This window comes from Panulirus ornatus, chromosome 30 (genome assembly GCF_036320965.1).
Source record: "Panulirus ornatus isolate Po-2019 chromosome 30, ASM3632096v1, whole genome shotgun sequence".
NCBI lineage: Eukaryota > Metazoa > Arthropoda > Malacostraca > Decapoda > Palinuridae > Panulirus > Panulirus ornatus.
In genome coordinates, this window is record NC_092253.1 from 10407049 (window position 1) to 10426876 (window position 19828).

The window sequence follows — 19828 nt, forward strand, 5'->3', positions numbered from 1 at the left end:
CGGATGGATTTGCATTTGCGTCTATGGACCTGGAGAAAGCATATGATAGGATGGATAGAAATGCTTTGTGGAAGATCTTAAGAGTACATGGTGTGGGAAGTAAGCTGCTAGAAGCAGTAAAAAGTTTTTTTATCAGGGATGTAAGGCATGTGTACGAATAGGAAGAGAGGAGAGTGATTGGCTCCCAGTGATGGGCTGTTTACGGCAGGAGTGTGTTATGTCATAATGGTTGTCTAATTTGTTTATGGATGTGGTGGTTAGGGAGGTAAAAGCCAGAGTCTTGGAGAGAGGGGCGATTATGCAGTCAGCTGGGGATGAGAAGGCCTGGGGAGTGTGTCATTTGTTGTTTGCTGATGATGAAAGACTGCTGGCTGATTTGAGTGTTACACCGCGGAAATTGGTTACTGCGTTCTGTAGGGCATGCGAAAGGAAGAAGTTAAGAGACAATGTAAATAAAGCAAGTGTTATCAGGTTTAGCAGAATTGAGAGACAGGTTACTCGGGGTATGAGTTTGAATGGAAAAAGATTAGAGGAAGTGAAGTCTTCTAGATACCTGGGAATGGACATGGTAGTGAATGGTTCCATGGGCGGAGAAGTGAGTCATAGGATGGACGAAGGGTTGACGGGTCTGGGAATAGTGAAGAATGTGGGGAGATATCTTTATCTGGCAGAGCAAAAATGGGTTGTATTTGAAGTTACAGTAGTTGCAACATTAGTATATGGTTGCGAGGCATGTGCTATAGACAGGGTTGTGCGGGAGAGAGTGGATTTGTTGGAAATGAAATGTTTGAGGACAATATGTGGTGTGAGGTGGTTTGATCGAGTAAGAGAGATGTGTGGCAATAAAAAGAGTGTGGTTGAAAGAACAGAAGAGTGTGTACTGATATGGTTTGGACACATGGAGTAAATGAGTGTGGAAAAGTTGATCAAGAGGATAAATGTGTCAGAAGTGGGGAATAAAGGAAAACAGGGAAACCGAATTGGAGGTGGAAGGATGGAGTGAAAAAGTTTTTAAGTGACCGGGGCCTGAACATGCAGGAGGGTGAAAGGCATGCAGGAGATAACGTGAACTGGAACGAAATGATACAGTAGTTGACATGTTGTCAGTGGACTGAACCAGGGCATGTTAAGCGTCCGGGGTGAGCCATGGAAAGGTCTGTGGGGCCTGGATGTGGATAAGGAGCTATGATGAACGTGAAGAGATGCGACTGGATGCGGTCTTTCTTCGTCTGTTCCTGGCGCCACCTCGCTAACGCGGGAAACTGCGATTAAGTATGAAAAAAAATCTTTTACTTGCTGAGCTTATGAAATTGGATGTATAGATATGTGATATTATGAATAGCAAAGCTTCTCCCGCCGTCTCTGGCCTTCACATATTTAGCTTTCCAACTATGGCACCATATTCATTATCTACCCAAACGCTATGATATTATCTGATCCATTTTTCTCACCTGCTTAAAATCTTTTACTCTTCAAACAATAACCAGATTACCAAATTATTGTGTATATGTTTTTTCTCTTTTAATGAAAGGTCACTTTTTTAACAGTGTGTGTGTGTGTGTGTGTGTGTGTGTGTGTGTGTGTGTGTGTGTGTGGCATGATTGTGAACATGTGCAGAAGGTGATTCCAATGTTTCCCTTGGGTGGTTGTGATTGGATGTTGACGCCTTAATTGACATGGGCCATTGAGAGATCTAAAGCCCCAGTTAACCAGACAAATCAGTCTCCCCCCTCTCTCTCTCTCTCTCTCTCTCTCTCTCTCTCTCCCATCAGCTTTCGCCTCCAGTTTCCATTCTGTTTTATGTGAGACCTTTTATTGAACCTTTGAAAGCAGTTCATCAAAGCACTACCCCATGACCGTGGCAGTAACCAGTCTATCCCCCCCCCCCACACACACACATACCCGCGCGCGCACGCACACACACACACACACACACACACACACACATACATCTCACCTCACCGAAGAGGTCAACCCTGTGTTTGGTATAAGCAACAGATAAAATTTTCCCACCACACTCACTTTTCTTGGTGGCGAGAGGATGGGTAGTACATGGGCGCTGAGTATGTGGGAGTTGAGTCCATGGGAAGTGGATACATTGGAGTGGGTGGCCAAGACTCATGTCTCGTGTGTGTGTGTGTGTGTGTGTAAGCCATAACCTACCTCTTGTTGATAAAAGAAATCATCAAAAAAAACATTGAAAATAAGCTTCCATTTCTTTATCGCTTGTGAGGAACGCGACACTAAAGACTCGATCATTTTGCTTTTCAGACGATGGCTCGTGAATGCAGCGCCTCAGACGAACACCGATGACGACAGTAAGAGAACAAGTGAATGTTGTTGTGATAACAGAAGGTTATTAAGTGAGTCGCACTGGGAAGGAGTTTATTGACACGTGAGGAAATTACCTCGCACTCTTTCACCTCATCAACCTCCTTATCTCATTCCTTCTCTCCCTAAAAAGAAAGAAAGGGGAGAAAAAAAAAAGGAGAAAGAAATTGGACGGTCTGACATTTTATGTCACCTCCCCACGGGCGCCCGAGTGACGGGGGACGTAAACATGTACCACATAGGTAAACGAAAGGCTATTACGGGCGACGTGGCTGAAGGTGTCTTTGTTTAAACGGTGTTTCTCGGACTGGAGACGCCTCTGTTTTCCCCCGCTGCCAGACGACGGCGCGTGGCACCACCATCACTATGGCCATTATCGGAGGCGCGACTTCCTCCACTGGCATCGTCGGTGGGGTGACTTCCCCCTCCGGTGGTGTCACGTCGATGCCCTACCAGGAGGGAGGGACGAGAGAGGTCCTCACGCGAGACATCGAGGAGATTCTCGAACGATGCGACGAAGATCTGCTCGACGTCCTTCGTCTGAACGAGACCAGGTCCTTCCCTCCCTTCACTCACTGCCAGATCTGCAACATGAGTCAGGAAGAGATGGACGTCTTGTTCTACTCGGGGATCTGTACTCCCTCCAACTTCTCCTACACCCAGACCATCTACCTGATGTACACGTCCATCTTTCTCCTGGCGCTCTTGGGCAACTCCCTCGTCCTGTACACAGTGGCCTCGAACCGCATCATGCGCACTGTCACCAACCTCTTCATCGCCAACTTGGCCATCGGAGACCTGCTCATCATGGTGCTCTGCGTGCCCTTATCCGTCGCCTCCATCATCGTCCTCCAGTACTGGCCCTTCGGAGAGGGGCTCTGCATCTTCGTCAACTACTTTCAGGTAAGGTGATGGATGTGGGACTTAGGTCTTACGCATAACTCTTTCGTTGAGGGACGAAGATGCTGATATGAGGGATGACTAACGCTCGCTGGAGAGACTGCCTAACAATGAGGATGAGGTTTTGCCCAAGAGGAAGGGGGCAGCACGTAGCGTCCACCACACATTTTGCATGGTTGATAGTACGGTCTCTTTTTTCCCCGTTACGTTAATTCACTCGATCATTGATCCTGTGTTCTCCTAGGACTGATTTCAGCTACGTATCAAGTTTCAGTTTACATTTCAGTAGTTGTTCTACGTGTGTATCTCATTCCTCCTGGCTGTACACTAGACGATCTGTTTTTCTTGTAGGATTCTCGCACGTTGCCTCTCATGCCTTTGTGGTATATGTCATCATATTCTGGCAGGTTTTGAGAAATCTGTTTCTCCCATGTTGAGATGTGTTGAAGGTCGTAATATCGTCACTCGTCCCTTGAGTGTGTTGCTATGTATAGCGTCTTCTTTCAAGATTGTAGAATACGATTTCTTTTAGTCTCTAAAATGACTTCGTATTCGTTATCTTTTTTTTTTTTTTATCTTAACTGAGGCTGCAGAGGTAACTGGGGTGATAATCAACATATATATATATATATATATATATACCCTAGCCTGAGCCAGGTACCCATCTCATCGACCAACTACTAAGGGCAGATGAACAGCTGGGTTGACTGTGGACCGACTACCACAACCAGGATTCGAACCTATGCGCTCGACCCTGAGCGGCCCGTGAGTGTATGATGGTCAGGGACGCTAACCGCCATACCACGGAGGTCCAACCTCTCGCTTTCGCCCGTGAAGTACCTTTGTGTACTCTCTAACCTGTTTATCTTCGGTCGTCCAGCATAACAAAACATGTCTCTCTTCATATCTAGAAAGTATTGCGTTTGTTTTATACGCGTAATTACCCCCCGTGTTTTTTTGAAGGCATATCAGCTTCTTGGATATATTTTGCATCATCATATTGCTCGTGATGTCCGTAATATTCAGCTTTGTTGCCTTATTCGTACCATTTTATCCCTTTACGTATTTGTGTATCAAGATTAGAAGTGTGTGATTGAATCAGTAGTTGTATGATTGGACGTTGCATTTTCTTTTTTTCCCCCTTCTGTCGGTTCCGTTGGAGAGAGAGAGAGAGAGAGAGAGAGAGAGAGAGAGAGAGAGAGAGAGAGAGAGAGAGAGAGAGAGAGAGAGAGAGAGAGCCAAAATAAGAACAGAGTCTTCTACATAAACGTATTTCGAGCATAATGAGCGAAATTCACACCATGATCATCAGATCAGGGGGTTTTTCTTACGCCATCTTTTACGGTTCTCAAAAGAACGCCAACTAATATCAACTTACGTGACCCTTTGTGGAGGCCGATTGCATTATCAGGGGTCACAATAGACCTCATTTAAGGTGTTTTCCCGAAGTTGTGCAACGATACGCGAGGCGCCTTGTGTTGAACCACCGAAGCTTGGAACTTTCGTTGGACTTTCCCGAAAAGATTCGAATCTCTCTCTCTCTCTCACTCTCTCTCTCTCTCTCTCTCTCTCTCTCTCTCTCTCTCTCTCTCTCTCTCGGGGACACCCAGTGTCAACTGAGCCTCACTTCAAACGGAGTCTCGAAACTCGGCCTGACTTGAAACGGAGTCTCGAAGCGCTGCTTCACTAGAATCGGAGCCTCGAGATGCTGTTTCATGAATCATGACGTTCAGTAAAGCCACGAAAAACAAAATTGTCATTAGATTTAGAAGTCAATGGGTAGAGGAAATACTTGATTTAGGAATTCCCTTATGGTTTACAAATTCTTGTGACGATGTCATTCGCGAAGCGCTCGAACGCGTAGCGAAAATTCCACTTTCCAAACCCAAATTGTTCGTCCCACCCCAAAAAAAAAAAGATAACAGGGAAAAGAGCATTTCTGAGTATCGTGTGACACAGAAAATTGCGAGTTGACGTGAAGGGGAAAACAATGTGTGATGGAGGAAGGGGAGGTTGAGTGAAGCGTTTGGTTGGAGGGAGTAACGTGAGTAAAATCATTGACCCGATGGTTCCAATCATGTCAAAACCCCTTACCTAGAACCCTCCACCAGTGCTGGGTGGCTCACTGTACACATTTGCAACCCGTTGGTCGAGGATTAGCCAACACCACTTGCAAGCCAGATTGCAATGGGCTTTCCCAAACATCCTGCTGTGTTGACAGATGTTCTGGAACCTCTCACGCATCGATGCTTGGTCATGCTTATGCATTAGGCCAACTAGATACTAACCTGATACATAACACGGGAGAACCATATATATATATATATATATATATATATATATATATATATATATATATATATATATATATATATATATATTATTACTATTATCATTAATATTATTATCATCATTATACTTTGTCGCTGTCTCCCGCGATAGCGAGATAGCGCAAGGAAACAGATAGATGAAAGAATGACCCAACACACCAACGTACACATGTATATACATACACGTCCACAGACAGACATATACATATATACACATGTACATAATTCATACTGTCTGCCCTTATTCACTCCGGTCGCCACCCCGCCACACATGAAATAACAACCCCCTCCCCCCGCATGTGCGCGAGGTAGCGCTAGGAAAAGACAACAAAGGCCTCATTCGTTCACACTCAGTCTCTAGCTTCCATGTATAATGCACCGAAACCACAGCTCCCATTCCACATCCAGGCCCCACACAACTTTCCAAGGTTTACCCCAGATGTTTCACATGCCCTGGTTTAATCCATTGACAGCACGTCGACCCCGGTATACCACATCGTCGCAATTCCTCACCTCAACATTCTCTCTTCTTTTCTGAAAACCTCTACAAATCTTCACCTTCTCCTCCACAAGATAATGAACAGACATCCCTCCAGTTGCACCTCTCAGCACATTAACTTCCAAAAGTCTCTTTCGTGCGTCTATCAATTAACACGTAATCCAATAACGCTCTCTGGCCATCTCTCCTGCTTACATACGTATACTTATGTATATCTCTCTTTTTAAACCAGGTATTCCCAATCACCAGTCCTTTTTCAGCACGTAAATCTACAAGCTCCTCACTATTTCCATTTACAACACTGAACACTTCATGTACACCAATCATTCCCTCAACTGCCACATTACTCACCTTTGTATTCAAATCACCCATCACTATAACCCGGTCTTGTGCATCAAGACCACTAACACACTCATTCAGCTGCTCCCAAAACATTTGCCTCTCATGATCTTTCTTCTTATGCCCAGGTGCATATGCACCAATAATCACCCATCTCTCTCCATCCACTTTCAGTTTTACCCATATCAATCTAGAGTTTACTTTCTTACACTGTATCACATACTCCCACCACTCCTGTTTCAGAAGCAGTGCTACTCCTTCCCTTGCTCTTGTCCTTTCACTAACCCCTGACTTTACACCCAAGACATTCCCAAACCACTCTTCCCCTTTACCCTTGAGCTTTGTTTCACTCAGAGCCAAAACATCCAGGTTCCTTTCCTTAAACATACTACCAATCTCTACTTTTTTCTCATCTTGTTTACTTCCACACACATTTAGACACCCCAGTCTGAGCCTTCGAGGAGGATGAGCACTCCCCGCGTGACTCCTTCTTCTGTTTCCCCTTTTAGAATGTTAAAATACAATGAGGGGTGGGTTTCTAGCCCCCCGCTCCCGTCCCCTTTAGTCGCCTTCTACGACACGTGAGTAATACGTGGGAAATATTCTTTCTCCCGTATCCCCATATATATATATATATATATGTGAAAAAAGGAGAGATAGGTAGTATGTTTGAGGAAAGGAACCTGGATGTTTTGGCTCTGAGTGAAACGAAGCTCAAGGGTAAAGGGGAAGAGTGGTTTGGAAATGTCTGGGGAGTGAAGTCAGGGGTTAGTGAGAGGACAAGAGCAAGGGAAGGAGTAGCAATACTCCTGAAACAGGAGTTGTGGGAGTATGTGATAGAATGTAAGAAAGTAAATTCTCGATTAATATGGGTAAAATTGAAAGTTGATGGAGAGAGGTGGGTGATTATTGGTGCATATGCACCTGGGCATGAGAAGAAAGATCATGAGAGGCAAGTGTTTTGGGAGCAGCTAAATGAGTGTGTTAGCGGTTTTGATGCACGAGACCGGGTTATAGTGATGGGTGATTTGAATGCAAAGGTGAGTAATGTGGCAGTTGAGGGAATAATTGGTATGCATGGGGTGTTCAGTGTTGTAAATGGAAATGGTGAAGAGCTTGTAGATTTATGTGCTGAAAAAGGACTGATGATTGGGAATACCTGGTTTAAAAAGCGAGATATACATAAGTATACTTATGTAAGTAGGAGAGATGGCCAGAGAGCGTTATTGGATTACGTGTTAATTGACAGGCGTGCGAAAGAGAGACTTTTGGATGTTAATGTGCTGAGAGGTGCAACTGGAGGGATGTCTGATCATTATCTTGTGGAGGCTAAGGTGAAGATTAGTATGGGTTTTCAGAAAAGAGGAGTGAATGTTGGGGTGAAGAAGGTGGTGAGAGTAAGTGAGCTTGGGAAGGAGACCTGTGTGGGGAAGTACCAGGAGAGACTGTGTACAGAATGGAAAAAGGTGAGAACAATGGAAGTAAGGGGAGTGGGGGAGGAATGGGATGTATTTAGTCAATCAGTGATGGATTGCGCAAAAGATGCTTGTGGCATGAGAAGAGTGGGAGGTGGGCTGTTTAGAAAGGGTAGTGTGTGGTGGGATGAAGAAGTAAGAGTATTAGTGAAAGAGAAGAGAGAGGCATTTGGACGATTTTTGCAGGGAAAAAATGCAATTGAGTGGGAGAAGTATAAAAGAAAGAGACAGGAGGTCAAGAGAAAGGTGCAAGAGGTGAAAAAAAGGGCAAATGAGAGTTGGGGTGAGAGACTATCAGTAAATTTTAGGGAGAATAAAAAGATGTTCTGGAAGGAGGTAAATAGGGTGCGTAAGACAAGGGAGCAAATGGGAACTTCAGTGAAGGGCGTAAATGGGGAGGTGATAACAAGTAGCGGTGATGTGAGAAGGAGATGGAATGAGTATTTTGAAGGTTTGTTGAATGTGTCTGATGACAGAGTGGCAGATATAGGGTGTTTTGGTCGAGGTGGTGTGCAAAGTGAGAGGGTTAGGGAAAATGATTTGGTAAACAGAGAAGAGGTAGTAAAAGCTTTGCGGAAGATGAAAGCCGGCAAGGCAGCAGGTTTGGATGGTATTGCAGTGGAATTTATTAAGAAAGGGGGTGACTGTATTGTTGACTGGTTGGTAAGGTTATTTAATGTATGTATGACTCATGGTGAGGTGCCTGAGGATTGGCGGAATGCGTGCATAGTGCCATTGTACAAAGGCAAAGGGGATAAGAGTGAGTGCTCAAATTACAGAGGTATAAGTTTGTTGAGTATTCCTGGTAAATTATATGGGAGGGTATTGATTGAGAGGGTGAAGGCATGTACAGAGCATCAGATTGGGGAAGAGCAGTGCGGTTTCAGAAGTGGTAGAGGATGTGTGGATCAGGTGTTTGCTTTGAAGAATGTATGTGAGAAATACTTAGAAAAGCAAATGGATTTGTATGTAGCATTTATGGATCTGGAGAAGGCATATGATAGAGTTGATAGAGATGCTCTGTGGAAGGTATTAAGAATATATGGTGTGGGAGGCAAGTTGTTAGAAGCAGTGAAAAGTTTTTATCGAGGATGTAAGGCATGTGTACGTGTAGGAAGAGAGGAAAGTGATTGGTTCTCAGTGAATGTAGGTTTGCGGCAGGGGTGTGTGATGTCTCCATGGTTGTTTAATTTGTTTATGGATGGGGTTGTAAAGGAGGTAAATGCAAGAGTCCTGGAAAGAGGGGCAAGTATGAAGTCTGTTGGGGATGAGAGAGCTTGGGAAGTGAGTCAATTGTTGTTCGCTGATGATACAGCGCTGGTGGCTGATTCATGTGAGAAACTGCAGAAGCTGGTGACTGAGTTTGGTAAAGTGTGTGGAAGAAGAAAGTTGAGAGTAAATGTGAATAAGAGCAAGGTTATTAGGTACAGTAGGGGTGAGGGTCAAGTCAATTGGGAGGTGAGTTTGAATGGAGAAAAACTGGAGGAAGTGAAGTGTTTTAGATATCTGGGAGTGGATCTGTCAGCGGATGGAACCATGGAAGCGGAAGTGGATCATAGGGTGGGGGAGGGGGCGAAAATTTTGGGAGCCTTGAAAAATGTGTGGAAGTCGAGAACATTATCTCGGAAAGCAAAAATGGGTATGTTTGAGGGAATAGTGGTTCCAACAATGCTGTATGGTTGCGAGGCGTGGGCTATGGATAGAGATGTGCGCAGGAGGATGGATGTGCTGGAAATGAGATGTTTGAGGACAATGTGTGGTGTGAGGTGGTTTGATCGAGTAAGTAACGTAAGGGTAAGAGAGATGTGTGGAAATAAAAAGAGCGTGGTTGAGAGAGCAGAAGAGGGTGTTTTGAAATGGTTTGGGCACATGGAGAGAATGAGTGAGGAGAGATTGACCAAGAGGATATATGTGTCGGAGGTGGAGGGAACGAGGAGAAGAGGGAGACCAAATTGGAGGTGGAAAGATGGAGTGAAAAAGATTTTGTGTGATCGGGGCCTGAACATGCAGGAGGGTGAAAGGAGGGCAAGAAATAGAGTGAATTGGAGTCATGTGGTATACAGGGGTTGACGTGCTGTCAGTGGATTGAAGCAAGGCATGTGAAGCGTCTGGGGTAAACCATGGAAAGCTGTGTAGGTATGTATATTTGCGTGTGTGGACGTGTGTATGTACATGTGTATGGGGGGGGGGGTTGGGCCATTTCTTTCGTCTGTTTCCTTGCGCTACCTCGCAAACGCGGGAGACAGCGACAAAGTATAAAAAAAAAAAAAAAAAAAAAAAAAATATATATATATATATATATATATATATATATATATATATCATAAAACATACAAACCTCCAACAGCCAGGATCGAACCCGGGACCCGCTAGGCTATGGGACTGTACATATACAGTCCCATAGCCTAGCGGTTAGCATGCCTGCCTCTTGCACAGGGGTCCCGGGTTCGATCCTGGCTGTTAGAGCTTTGTATGTTCTATGAAGGTGTGCGTTCATATGCACTTTATTCGTATATATATATATATATATATATATATATATATATATATATATATATATATATATATATATATATGTCATAGGCCCCAGTAGAAGACTGGGGTATCTGGCAAGTGGTTACTTCTTCTAGATTTACTTAAAAGTATTTATGGCGAGAGTCTGCCGAGATGGCAGAGTCAGCACATATTGTTCGCTGAGCGAAAATATATCGATCTGCGAAGAACGAGTCGTGTGTTGTCAAGTGTTACGTGTGAGCTGGAGAGATTGTTCGTTTGTTGGATGAATGCCAGCAGCCTCCATGTTATCCCTGCTTCCCTTGATAACCTTACATTCCTCACCCATTTCCCTAGCTTCATTTACTCTCACCTTTTGCCATTCTACACTTCGTTTCTCCCGGTGTCTCCTTACACAAGTCCTTTTTAATTTTTCCTTCCAATCTTCGTCGCTTTGACCATATATATTCTCTCCTCTCCTCTGGACCCTTTTAACCCCAGTCCACATTAAAGTCTCCACGAGAGATTTACAGGTCGAGTTCTCGTGGGGTTAAAGTAAGAGTGAAATTTACTTTATTAGTCTGTGGACCCAGAGGCCATTCATACCCGCTATTTCAACACAAACGTGTGTACTCCCACTGTTTCTTCGCACACTAAGGTACATCAGCTTCAAGAGATGTGAGGAAATGAATCTTTTACTTATTTGATATCTTTTTGTTTCACTGTATGCAAGGGGGATGTACTGTTGTGCTTTACAGCAGAGATGCAACTTTAGTAACATGGATTCCAAGAAGGAATCGGATACTATACTGAGATGTTGTCTCTCTAATATAAGTACAAGACACGAGAAGGAGCCAGCGGAAGGGAGCTTAATATGCGAAGACCTTCACCATGTTCCGTCAAATGCTTTGATGGTGCAAAGGACAAAGATATAAGGTTCACCAGAATTCTTCAGAGAATTAGGCTAAAGTTGAGTCACATTGGAGAGATCATGCGAGGATAAAAGTGTTGATGATGTGAGATAAAGAATAAGATTTCAGGTGCTAAAAAGAGGAAAGAAAATTAAGGAAAGTTTATAAGATTTTGGAGATAATAGAAGAGAAAGCGATTGGGCGATAGGATGTTAGTTACTATGATATCTAACTCTCTTTAATCTTGTGTTTTTCTAATTCATATTCTAGATATATCTTCCGTTTTCTGTTATCTGGGAACTATTGGTTTTATCTCATACCTCTTCATGGATCATGGTGCGATGCCTGATGATTGGCGGAATGAATGTGTATATAGTGCTCTCACAGAAAGGCAAGGGGGATAAAGGTGATTGTTGAAACTACAGAAGTATAAGTTTGTTGAGTGTACCTGGTAAGTTGCATGGACGGGTATTGATTAAGAGGGTGAAGTCACGCACTGAGCATCAGACTGGGAAGAGCAGTGTGATTTCAGAAGTGGTAGAGGATGTGTGGATCAAGTGTTTCCTTTAAAAGAATGTACGTGAGAATAATTAGATAAATAGATGGATTTTCGTATGGCATTTATGGATCTGAAGAAGGCATATGATAAGGTTGATAGAGATGCTTTGTGGAAGGTCTTAAGATTATATGGTGTGGGAAGAAAGCTGCAAGAAGCAGTGAGAAGTTTCTGTCAAGGATGTAAGGCTTCTGTACGATTAGGAAGAGAGGAGAGTGAATGGTTCCAAGTGAAGGTTGGTCTGCGGCACGGGTGTGTGATGTCACTCTGGTTATCCAATTCGTTTGCAGATGCAGCGGTGAGGGGGTAAATGCTAGTCTTGAAAAGAAGGGCAAGTATGCAGAATGCAGGGGACGAGATGGTCTGGGAAGTGAGTCAGTTGTTGTTTTCTGATGATACAACATTGGTGGCTGATTCGAGTGAGAAACTGCAGACATTGGTGATTGAGTTTGGAAGAGTGTGTGAAAGGAGGACGTTGAGGGTAAAAGTGAATAAAAGCAAGGTTATTATGTTTAGCAGGGTTGAGGGACACGCAATTTGGAATGGGAGTTTGACTGGAGAAGAATTGGAGGAAGCATTGTTTCAAGTACCTAGGATTGGACATGGCAGTGAATGAAATCATGGAAGCAGAAGTGTTCATAGGGTGAATGAGGGGGTGAAGGTTCTGGGAGCGATGAAGAATGTGTGGAAAGAGAGACCTATATCTGGAAGGGCATAAATAGGTATGTCTGAAGAATATCATATGGATGCGAGGCATGGCCTATAGATAGGGTTGTGCGGAGGAGGGTGGATGTGTTGGAAATGAGATGTTTGAGGACAATATGTGGTGTGAGGTGGTTTGATCGAGTAAGTAATGAAAGGGCAAGAGAGATGTGTTGTAATAAAAAGAGTGTGGTTGAGAGAGCAGAAGAGGGTGTTTTGAAATGGTTTGGACGTATGGAGAGAATGAGTGAGGAAAAGTTGTCAGAGGTGGAGGGAATGAGGAGAAGTGGGAGACCAAATTGCAGGCGAAAGAATGAAGTGAAAAATATTTTGAACAATCGGGGCCTAAACATGCAGGAGGGTGAAAGGCGTATACGGGATAGAGCTGAATTGGAAATAGGTGGTGTACAGGTTTCAACGAGCTGCCAGTGAACTGAAATGAGGGTATGTGATGCATCCGGGGCCTGCATGTGGATAGGGAGCTGTGGTTTCAATGCTTTACGAATGACAGTTAGAAACTGAGAGTGAGTGGATGTGGCCATTCTATACCTGTTTCCTGGCGCTACCTCGTTAACGTGGTAAACGGTTATCAATTATGGAAAAAAAAAACCCACTTCATATGTGTGTATTTACTCTTCTCCATTTGCCAATTTTCGTTTGTTTTTTCTTCTTAAATCATCTGGCGATCCCTAACATCTGCTTTCGGAATATCTGTCTTTCCCTCAATTTCTCCTGTTTTCTCTCATCTTCTCCTATTCACCATCTTTATCACCATTGCTTTTCGTTCATACTTCCCTCATCCTCTTCTCTTTTTTCTTTTCACTCCTCTATCATCATTTTATCCTCTTCCTCGGTCCTTTCCTTCTCCTTTTTTTGTTCTTTCACATATTCACACTTCTTTCACTCTTCCCCTTTAATCTTCGATGCTTCTATCAGTGTTCTCCTTCATGCTTCCTTCACCCGCTACTTTCGTTCCTTCACGCTTCATTCATCCTGTTTCTTCACCTGTTCCCAAACTCCTTCTCTTCCTTCAGGTTGAACACCCTTCCCACTCTCCTTCTGTGTTTCTGTCCTTTGTTCCTCCATTTCTCTCCTCACCTGCCTCTCATCCCTCTCATCATCCACGTCACTTCACCTGCCTCTCATCCCTCTCATCATCCGCGTCACTTCACCTTCCTCTCATCATCCGCGTCTCTTCACCTGCCTCTCATCCCTCTCATCATCCACGTCACTTCACCTGCCTCTCATCCCTCTCATCATCCACGTCTCTTCACCTGCCTCTCATCATCCTCGTCTGCCTCCCACAGCCTTACGTCAAGACACCGTCATGGGCAGGTACTGTCTTTCTCCTCCCGCCTGGGCCCAGCCACGACACACGACACACCCGAGGGAGGAATTACCCACTTGGCTGGCGGCCTCGAAGCTAAGTTGGCTACCTGGAAAATAGTGGCGCGAGAATTTCCTGCCTCGCCAATTTTCCTCTCTCTCTCTCTCTCTCTCTCTCTCTCTCTCTCTCTCTCTCTCTCTCTCTCTCTCTCTTCGTACGTTCTCCTCTCTATTTACTCTCATTTTTGAGCTCTTCTTCAGCCACCGCTCTCTCTCTCTCTCTCTCTCTCTCTTTCTACGTTCTCCTCTCTATTTACGCTCATTTTTGAGCTCTTCTTCAGCCACCGCTCTCTCTCTCTCTCTCTCTCTCTCTCTCTCTCTCTCTCTCTCTCTCTCTCTCTCTCTCTCTCCGTACGTTCTCCTCTCTATTTACGCTCATTTTGAGCTCTTCTTCAGCCACCGCTCTCTCTCTCTCTCTCTCTCTCTCTCTCTCTCTCTCTCTCTCTCTCTCTCTCTCTCTCTCTCTCCGTACGTTCTCCTCTCTATTTACGCTCATTTTTGAGCTCTTCTTCAGCCACCGCTCTCTCTCTCTCTCTCTCTTTCTACGTTCTCCTCTCTATTTACGCTCATTTTTGAGCTCTTCTTCAGCCACCGCTCTCTCTCTCTCTCTCTCTTTCTACGTTCTCCTCTCTATTTACGCTCATTTTTGAGCTCTTCTTCAGCCACCGCTCTCTCTCTCTCTCTCTCTCTCTCTCTCTCTCTCTCTCTCTCTCTTTCTACGTTCTCCTCTCTATTTACGCTCATTTTTGAGCTCTTCTTCAGCCACCGCTCTCTCTCTCTCTCTCTCTCTCTCTCTCTCTCTCTCTCTCTCTCTCTCTCTCTCCGTACGTTCTCCTCTCTATTTACGCTCATTTTTGAGCTCTTCTTCAGCCACCGCTCTCTCTCTCTCTCTCTCTTTCTACGTTCTCCTCTCTATTTACGCTCATTTTTGAGCTCTTCTTCAGCCACCGCTCTCTCTCTCTCTCTCTCTTTCTACGTTCTCCTCTCTATTTACGCTCATTTTTGAGCTCTTCTTCAGCCACCGCTCTCTCTCTCTCTCTCTCTCTCTCTCTCTCTCTCTCTCTCTCTCTCTCTCTCTCTCTTTCTACGTTCTCCTCTCTATTTACGCTCATTTTTGAGCTCTTCTTCAGCCACCGCTCTCTCTCTCTCTCTCTCTCTCTCTCTCTCTCTCTCTCTCTCTCTCTCTCTCTCGCTCTCTCTCTCCTTCTACGTTCTCTTCTCTATTTACTCTCATTTTTGAGCTCTTCAGCCACCGCTCTCTCTCTCTCTCTCTCTCTCTCTCTCTCTCTCTACGTTCTCCTCTCTATTTACTCTCATTTTTGACCTCTTCAGCCACCGCTCTCTCTCTCTCTCTCTCTCTCTCTCTCTCTCTCCCGCTTTTCCATTTGTCTTACGGAGCCCATCCACTTCGTCGCCTCTTCTCTCTCTCTCTCTCTCTCTCTCTCTCTCTCTCTCTCTCTCTCTCTCTCTCTCTCTCTCTCTCCCCGCCAACCCATTCCCTCCTCTCATCTCCCGCACTCAGACCCATCTATTTTCCCCTGAACCCATCCATTCTGCCCAACTTACTTCCCCTAACCATTCGCTCCCTTACCCTTGTTACCCATCCATTCCCCAAGCTCCCTCAGCCAACCTATCTATCCTCCCTCAACAGCTTTTCTCGACTCATTCACTCCTGTTACTCATCCTCTCTTCCCAGCCTCTTGTCTACACACATCAATTCCCTAAAACTACTCACCTTAAGCGATCCCTAAATAGCATGAATGATTTAGGTAAACAATCCATAAATAGCATTAATGATTTTAGGTAAGCCATCCCTGGATAGCATTAATGATTTTAGGTAAAAATCCATAAGCAGCATTAACGATTTTAGGTAAGCAATCCATAAGCAGCATTAACGATTTTAGGTAAGCAATCCATGAGCAGCATTAACGATTTTAGGTAAGCAATCCATGAGAAGCATTAACGATTTTAGGTAAGCAATCCATGAATAACATTAACGATTTTAGGTAAGCAATTCATGAGCAGCATTAACGATTTTAGGTAAGCAATCCATGAATAGCATTAACGATTTTAGGTAAAAATCCATAAGCAGCATTAACGATTTTAGGTAAGCAATCCATGAATAACATCAACGATTTTAGGTAAAAATCCATAAGCAGCATTAACGATTTTAGGTAAGCAATCCATGAATAGCATTAACGATTTTAGGTAAGCAATCCATGAGCAGCATTAACGATTTTAGGTAAGCAATCCATGAGAAGCATTAACGATTTTAGGTAAGCAATCCATGAATAACATTAACGATTTTAGGTAAGCAATTCATGAGCAGCATTAACGATTTTAGGTAAGCAATCCATGAATAGCATTAACGATTTTAGGTAAAAATCCATAAGCAGCATTAACGATTTTAGGTAAGCAATCCATGAATAACATCAACGATTTTAGGTAAAAATCCATAAGCAGCATTAACGATTTTAGGTAAGCAATCCATGCATAGCATTAACGATTTGGAGCGATGTGGTATACAGGGGTTGACGTGCTGTCAGTGGATTGAATCAAGGCATGTGAAGCGTCCGGGGTAAACCATGGAAAGCTGTGTAGGTATGTATATTTGTGTGTGTGGACGTGTGTATGTACATGTGTATGGGCGGGGTTGGGCCATTTCTTTCGTCTGTTTCCTTGCGCTACCTCGCAAACGCGGGAGACAGCGACAAAGTATAAAAAAAAAAAAAACATCGAGCATAGAATTGATATATTACCTTTACGAAAATTACGATTATATCATCTCGATATAATTCTATTGATAAATATAATGATGTAATTACCACCATAATCATCAATAAACTGTAGCCGTATCTTAAGGATGACACAGCGGATATAAAGTGAATCTATTCATACTATAGAAAACGTTATCCCTTTAAGGGCTAACTTGGCTACATGACGGATGCCAACTCATAAGATGAATTCTCTCTCTCTCTCTCTCTCTCTCTCTCTCTCTCTCTCTCTCTCTCTCTCTCTCTCTTTCTCTCTCTCTCTCTCTCTCTCTCTCTCCATCTATCTATCTGGGAGTGGATTTAGCAGCGGATGGAACCATGGAAGCGGAAGTGAGTCACAGGGTGGAGGAGGGGGCGAGGGTTCTGGGAGCGTTGAAGAATGTTTGGAAGGCGAGAACGTTATCCCGGAAAGCAAAAATTGTGTAAGTTTGAAAGAATAGTGGTTCCAAAAATGTTATATGGTTGTGAGGCGTGGGTGATAGATAGGGTTGTGCGGAGGAGGGTGGATGTGTTGGAAATGAGATGTTTAAGGACAATATGTGGTGTGAGGTGGTTTGGTCGAGTAAGTAATAAAAGGGTAAGAGAGATGTGTGGTAATAAAAGAGTGTGGTTGAGAGAGCAGAAGACTGTGTATTGAAATAGTTTGGTCACATGGAGAGAATGAGTGAGGAATAATTGACAAAGAGCATATATGTGTCAGAGGTGGAGGGAACAAGGAGAAGCGGGCGACCAAATTGGAGGTGGAAGGATGGAGTGAAAAAGATTTTGAGCGATCGGGACGAGAACATGGATTAGAGTGAAAGGCGTGCAAAGAATAGAGTGAATTGGAACGATGTGGTATACCGGGGTCGACGTGCTGTCAATGGATTGAACCAGGGCATGTGAAGCGTCTGGGGTAAACCATGGAGAGTTTTATGGGGCTTGGATGTGGAAAGGGAACTGTGGTTTCGGTACATTACACATGACAGCTAGAGAGTGAGTATGAACGAAAGTGGCCTTTGTTGTCTTTTCCTAGCGCTACCACCGCGCGCGTGCGGGGAGGAGCGGGGGCTTGGGGGGGGGGGGGGGGGGGGGGGGCTGGGGGAGGGGGAGGGTGTGCCATTTCGTGTGTGGCAGGGTGGCGACGAAAATGGATGAAGGTAGCAAGTATGGATATGTACATGTGCATATACGTATATGTCTGTGCATGTATATGTATGTATACATTGAAATGTATAGGTATGTATATGTGCGTGTGTAGGCGTTTATGTATATAGATGTGTGTGTGGGTGGGTTGGGCCATTCTTTCGTCTGTTTCCTTGCGCTACCTCGCTCACGCGGGAGACATCGATTAAGTATGATAAATAGAATATATACATATATATATATATATATATATATATATATATATATATATATATATATATATATATATATATATATATATATATATACATATATATTCTTTTTTTTTTTTTTTTGCTTTGTCGCTGTCTCCCGCGTTTGCGAGGTAGCGCAAGGAAACAGACGAAAGAAATGGCCCAACCCACCCCCATACACATGTATATACATACGTCTACACACGCAAATATACATACCTACACAGCTTTCCATGGTTTACCCCAGACGCTTCACATGCCCTGATTCAATCCACTGACAGCACGTCAACCCCGGTATACCACATCGATCCAATTCACTCTATTCCTTGCCCTCCTTTCACCCTCCTGCATGTTCAGGCCCCGATCACACAAAATCTTCTTCACTCCATCTTTCCACCTCCAATATATATATATATATATATATATATATATATATATATATATATATATATATATATATATATTCACCATTTTCAGCGTTAGTGAAGTAGCGTTAAGAACAGAGGACTGAGTCTTCAAGGGAATATCTTCACTTGGACCCCTTCTCTGTTCCTTATTTAGGCAATGATGATAGCTGAATATCCTGGAGCTGCTGTACTTCAACATCGTACTTCAGGAGCATAACTCGACATCTCATGAGGAGCAGGTGTCAGTGGACATGACGAAGGTTGGCCACGACACCATACCACTCACCTCCTCACCACATCCTGGGTTTGAGGACTTTCCCTCCCTCCTCCCACTGCTGCCTCCTTCATACCCTCATAGTACTCAAGGGAATTCGACCCTAAGTCATCAGTACATATGGGGGGTTAAAGGTCTTCACCGCTGCTCCCTTCCTTTCCCCCACACCCTTTTTGCACATCAGGCCAGGTAGGAAAATCTGATCATCTCACAAAGTTGATAGCCAGAGGAGAGGGAAATGAAGTTGATTCTCGTCACTGAGGGAGAAATGAGGAAATATGACCTGTAGTATGACCCTTGTTAGCCCCTCACCCAAGTGATAGACCCGAGGCATCGGTACTTCCGTGTTCTGTGGTGAGACCGCTGCTGGTACGAGAGAGAGAGAGAGAGAGAGAGAGAGAGAGAGAGAGAGAGAGAGAGAGAGAGAGAGAGAGAGAGAGAGAGAGAGAGAATCATGGCAATCTTTCTTCGTCTTTTTGTCACTGTGCCGCAATTTGGTGTGTCATTTCCTTACATAAAACTCATATCTCACAAAAAAAATCGTATATATATGCAGAACAATTTTGTCTTTCCCCTTCTGAGGTGGTTGGATGGTTGTCCAATATCTTCATGACATCTTAGAAATGATTTGGACAAGACCAGGATGGTGAGGCGTGGTTTAACGTGGAGCGAGTGAATTGTTTGGACGGGATGTTCAGGGATTCTTCTCTAGTTTCCCCCTCTCTAGATCTAGTGCCAGTTAGTGTTCCGCGGGCTGTGTGTTACTTCTTTGTTGGTAAACGTTTGAGGGGAGTGAACGTTCCGTGTGTGCCCCATGTGGAAGCTAGAATGGTTGGTGTTTTGACTGTTCTAGGGCGCGCGGGCTGGGAAAAATCATGGCGGAACGGAAGGATGTACGACGGAAGAGAGGAATACACCGTGGAATAGAGAAAGAGAGAGAGAGAGAGAGAGAGAGAGAGAGAGAGAGAGAGAGAGAGAGAGAGAGAGAGAGAGAGAGAGAGAGAGAGAGAGAGAGAGAGAGATGTGACCGTAACAGAGATAAACCTTGTGTACTGATGGAGAAATTGTCGGATGGAGAGATCCCTTGTGGGAC

At 44.1% G+C, this 19828-nt stretch overlaps 1 protein-coding gene across 1 annotated transcript in view; it reads left to right on the forward strand.

Annotated features, from left to right (window-relative positions):
• LOC139758413 (RYamide receptor-like) overlaps window positions 1–19828 on the forward strand; it is a 256445-nt gene that overhangs the window by 155184 nt on the left and 81433 nt on the right. Inside the window, 1 exon segment of the mRNA XM_071679795.1 lies at window positions 2272–3234. Within this exon segment, the coding sequence (XP_071535896.1) occupies window positions 2698–3234 (537 nt within the window). The 5' untranslated portion in view covers window positions 2272–2697.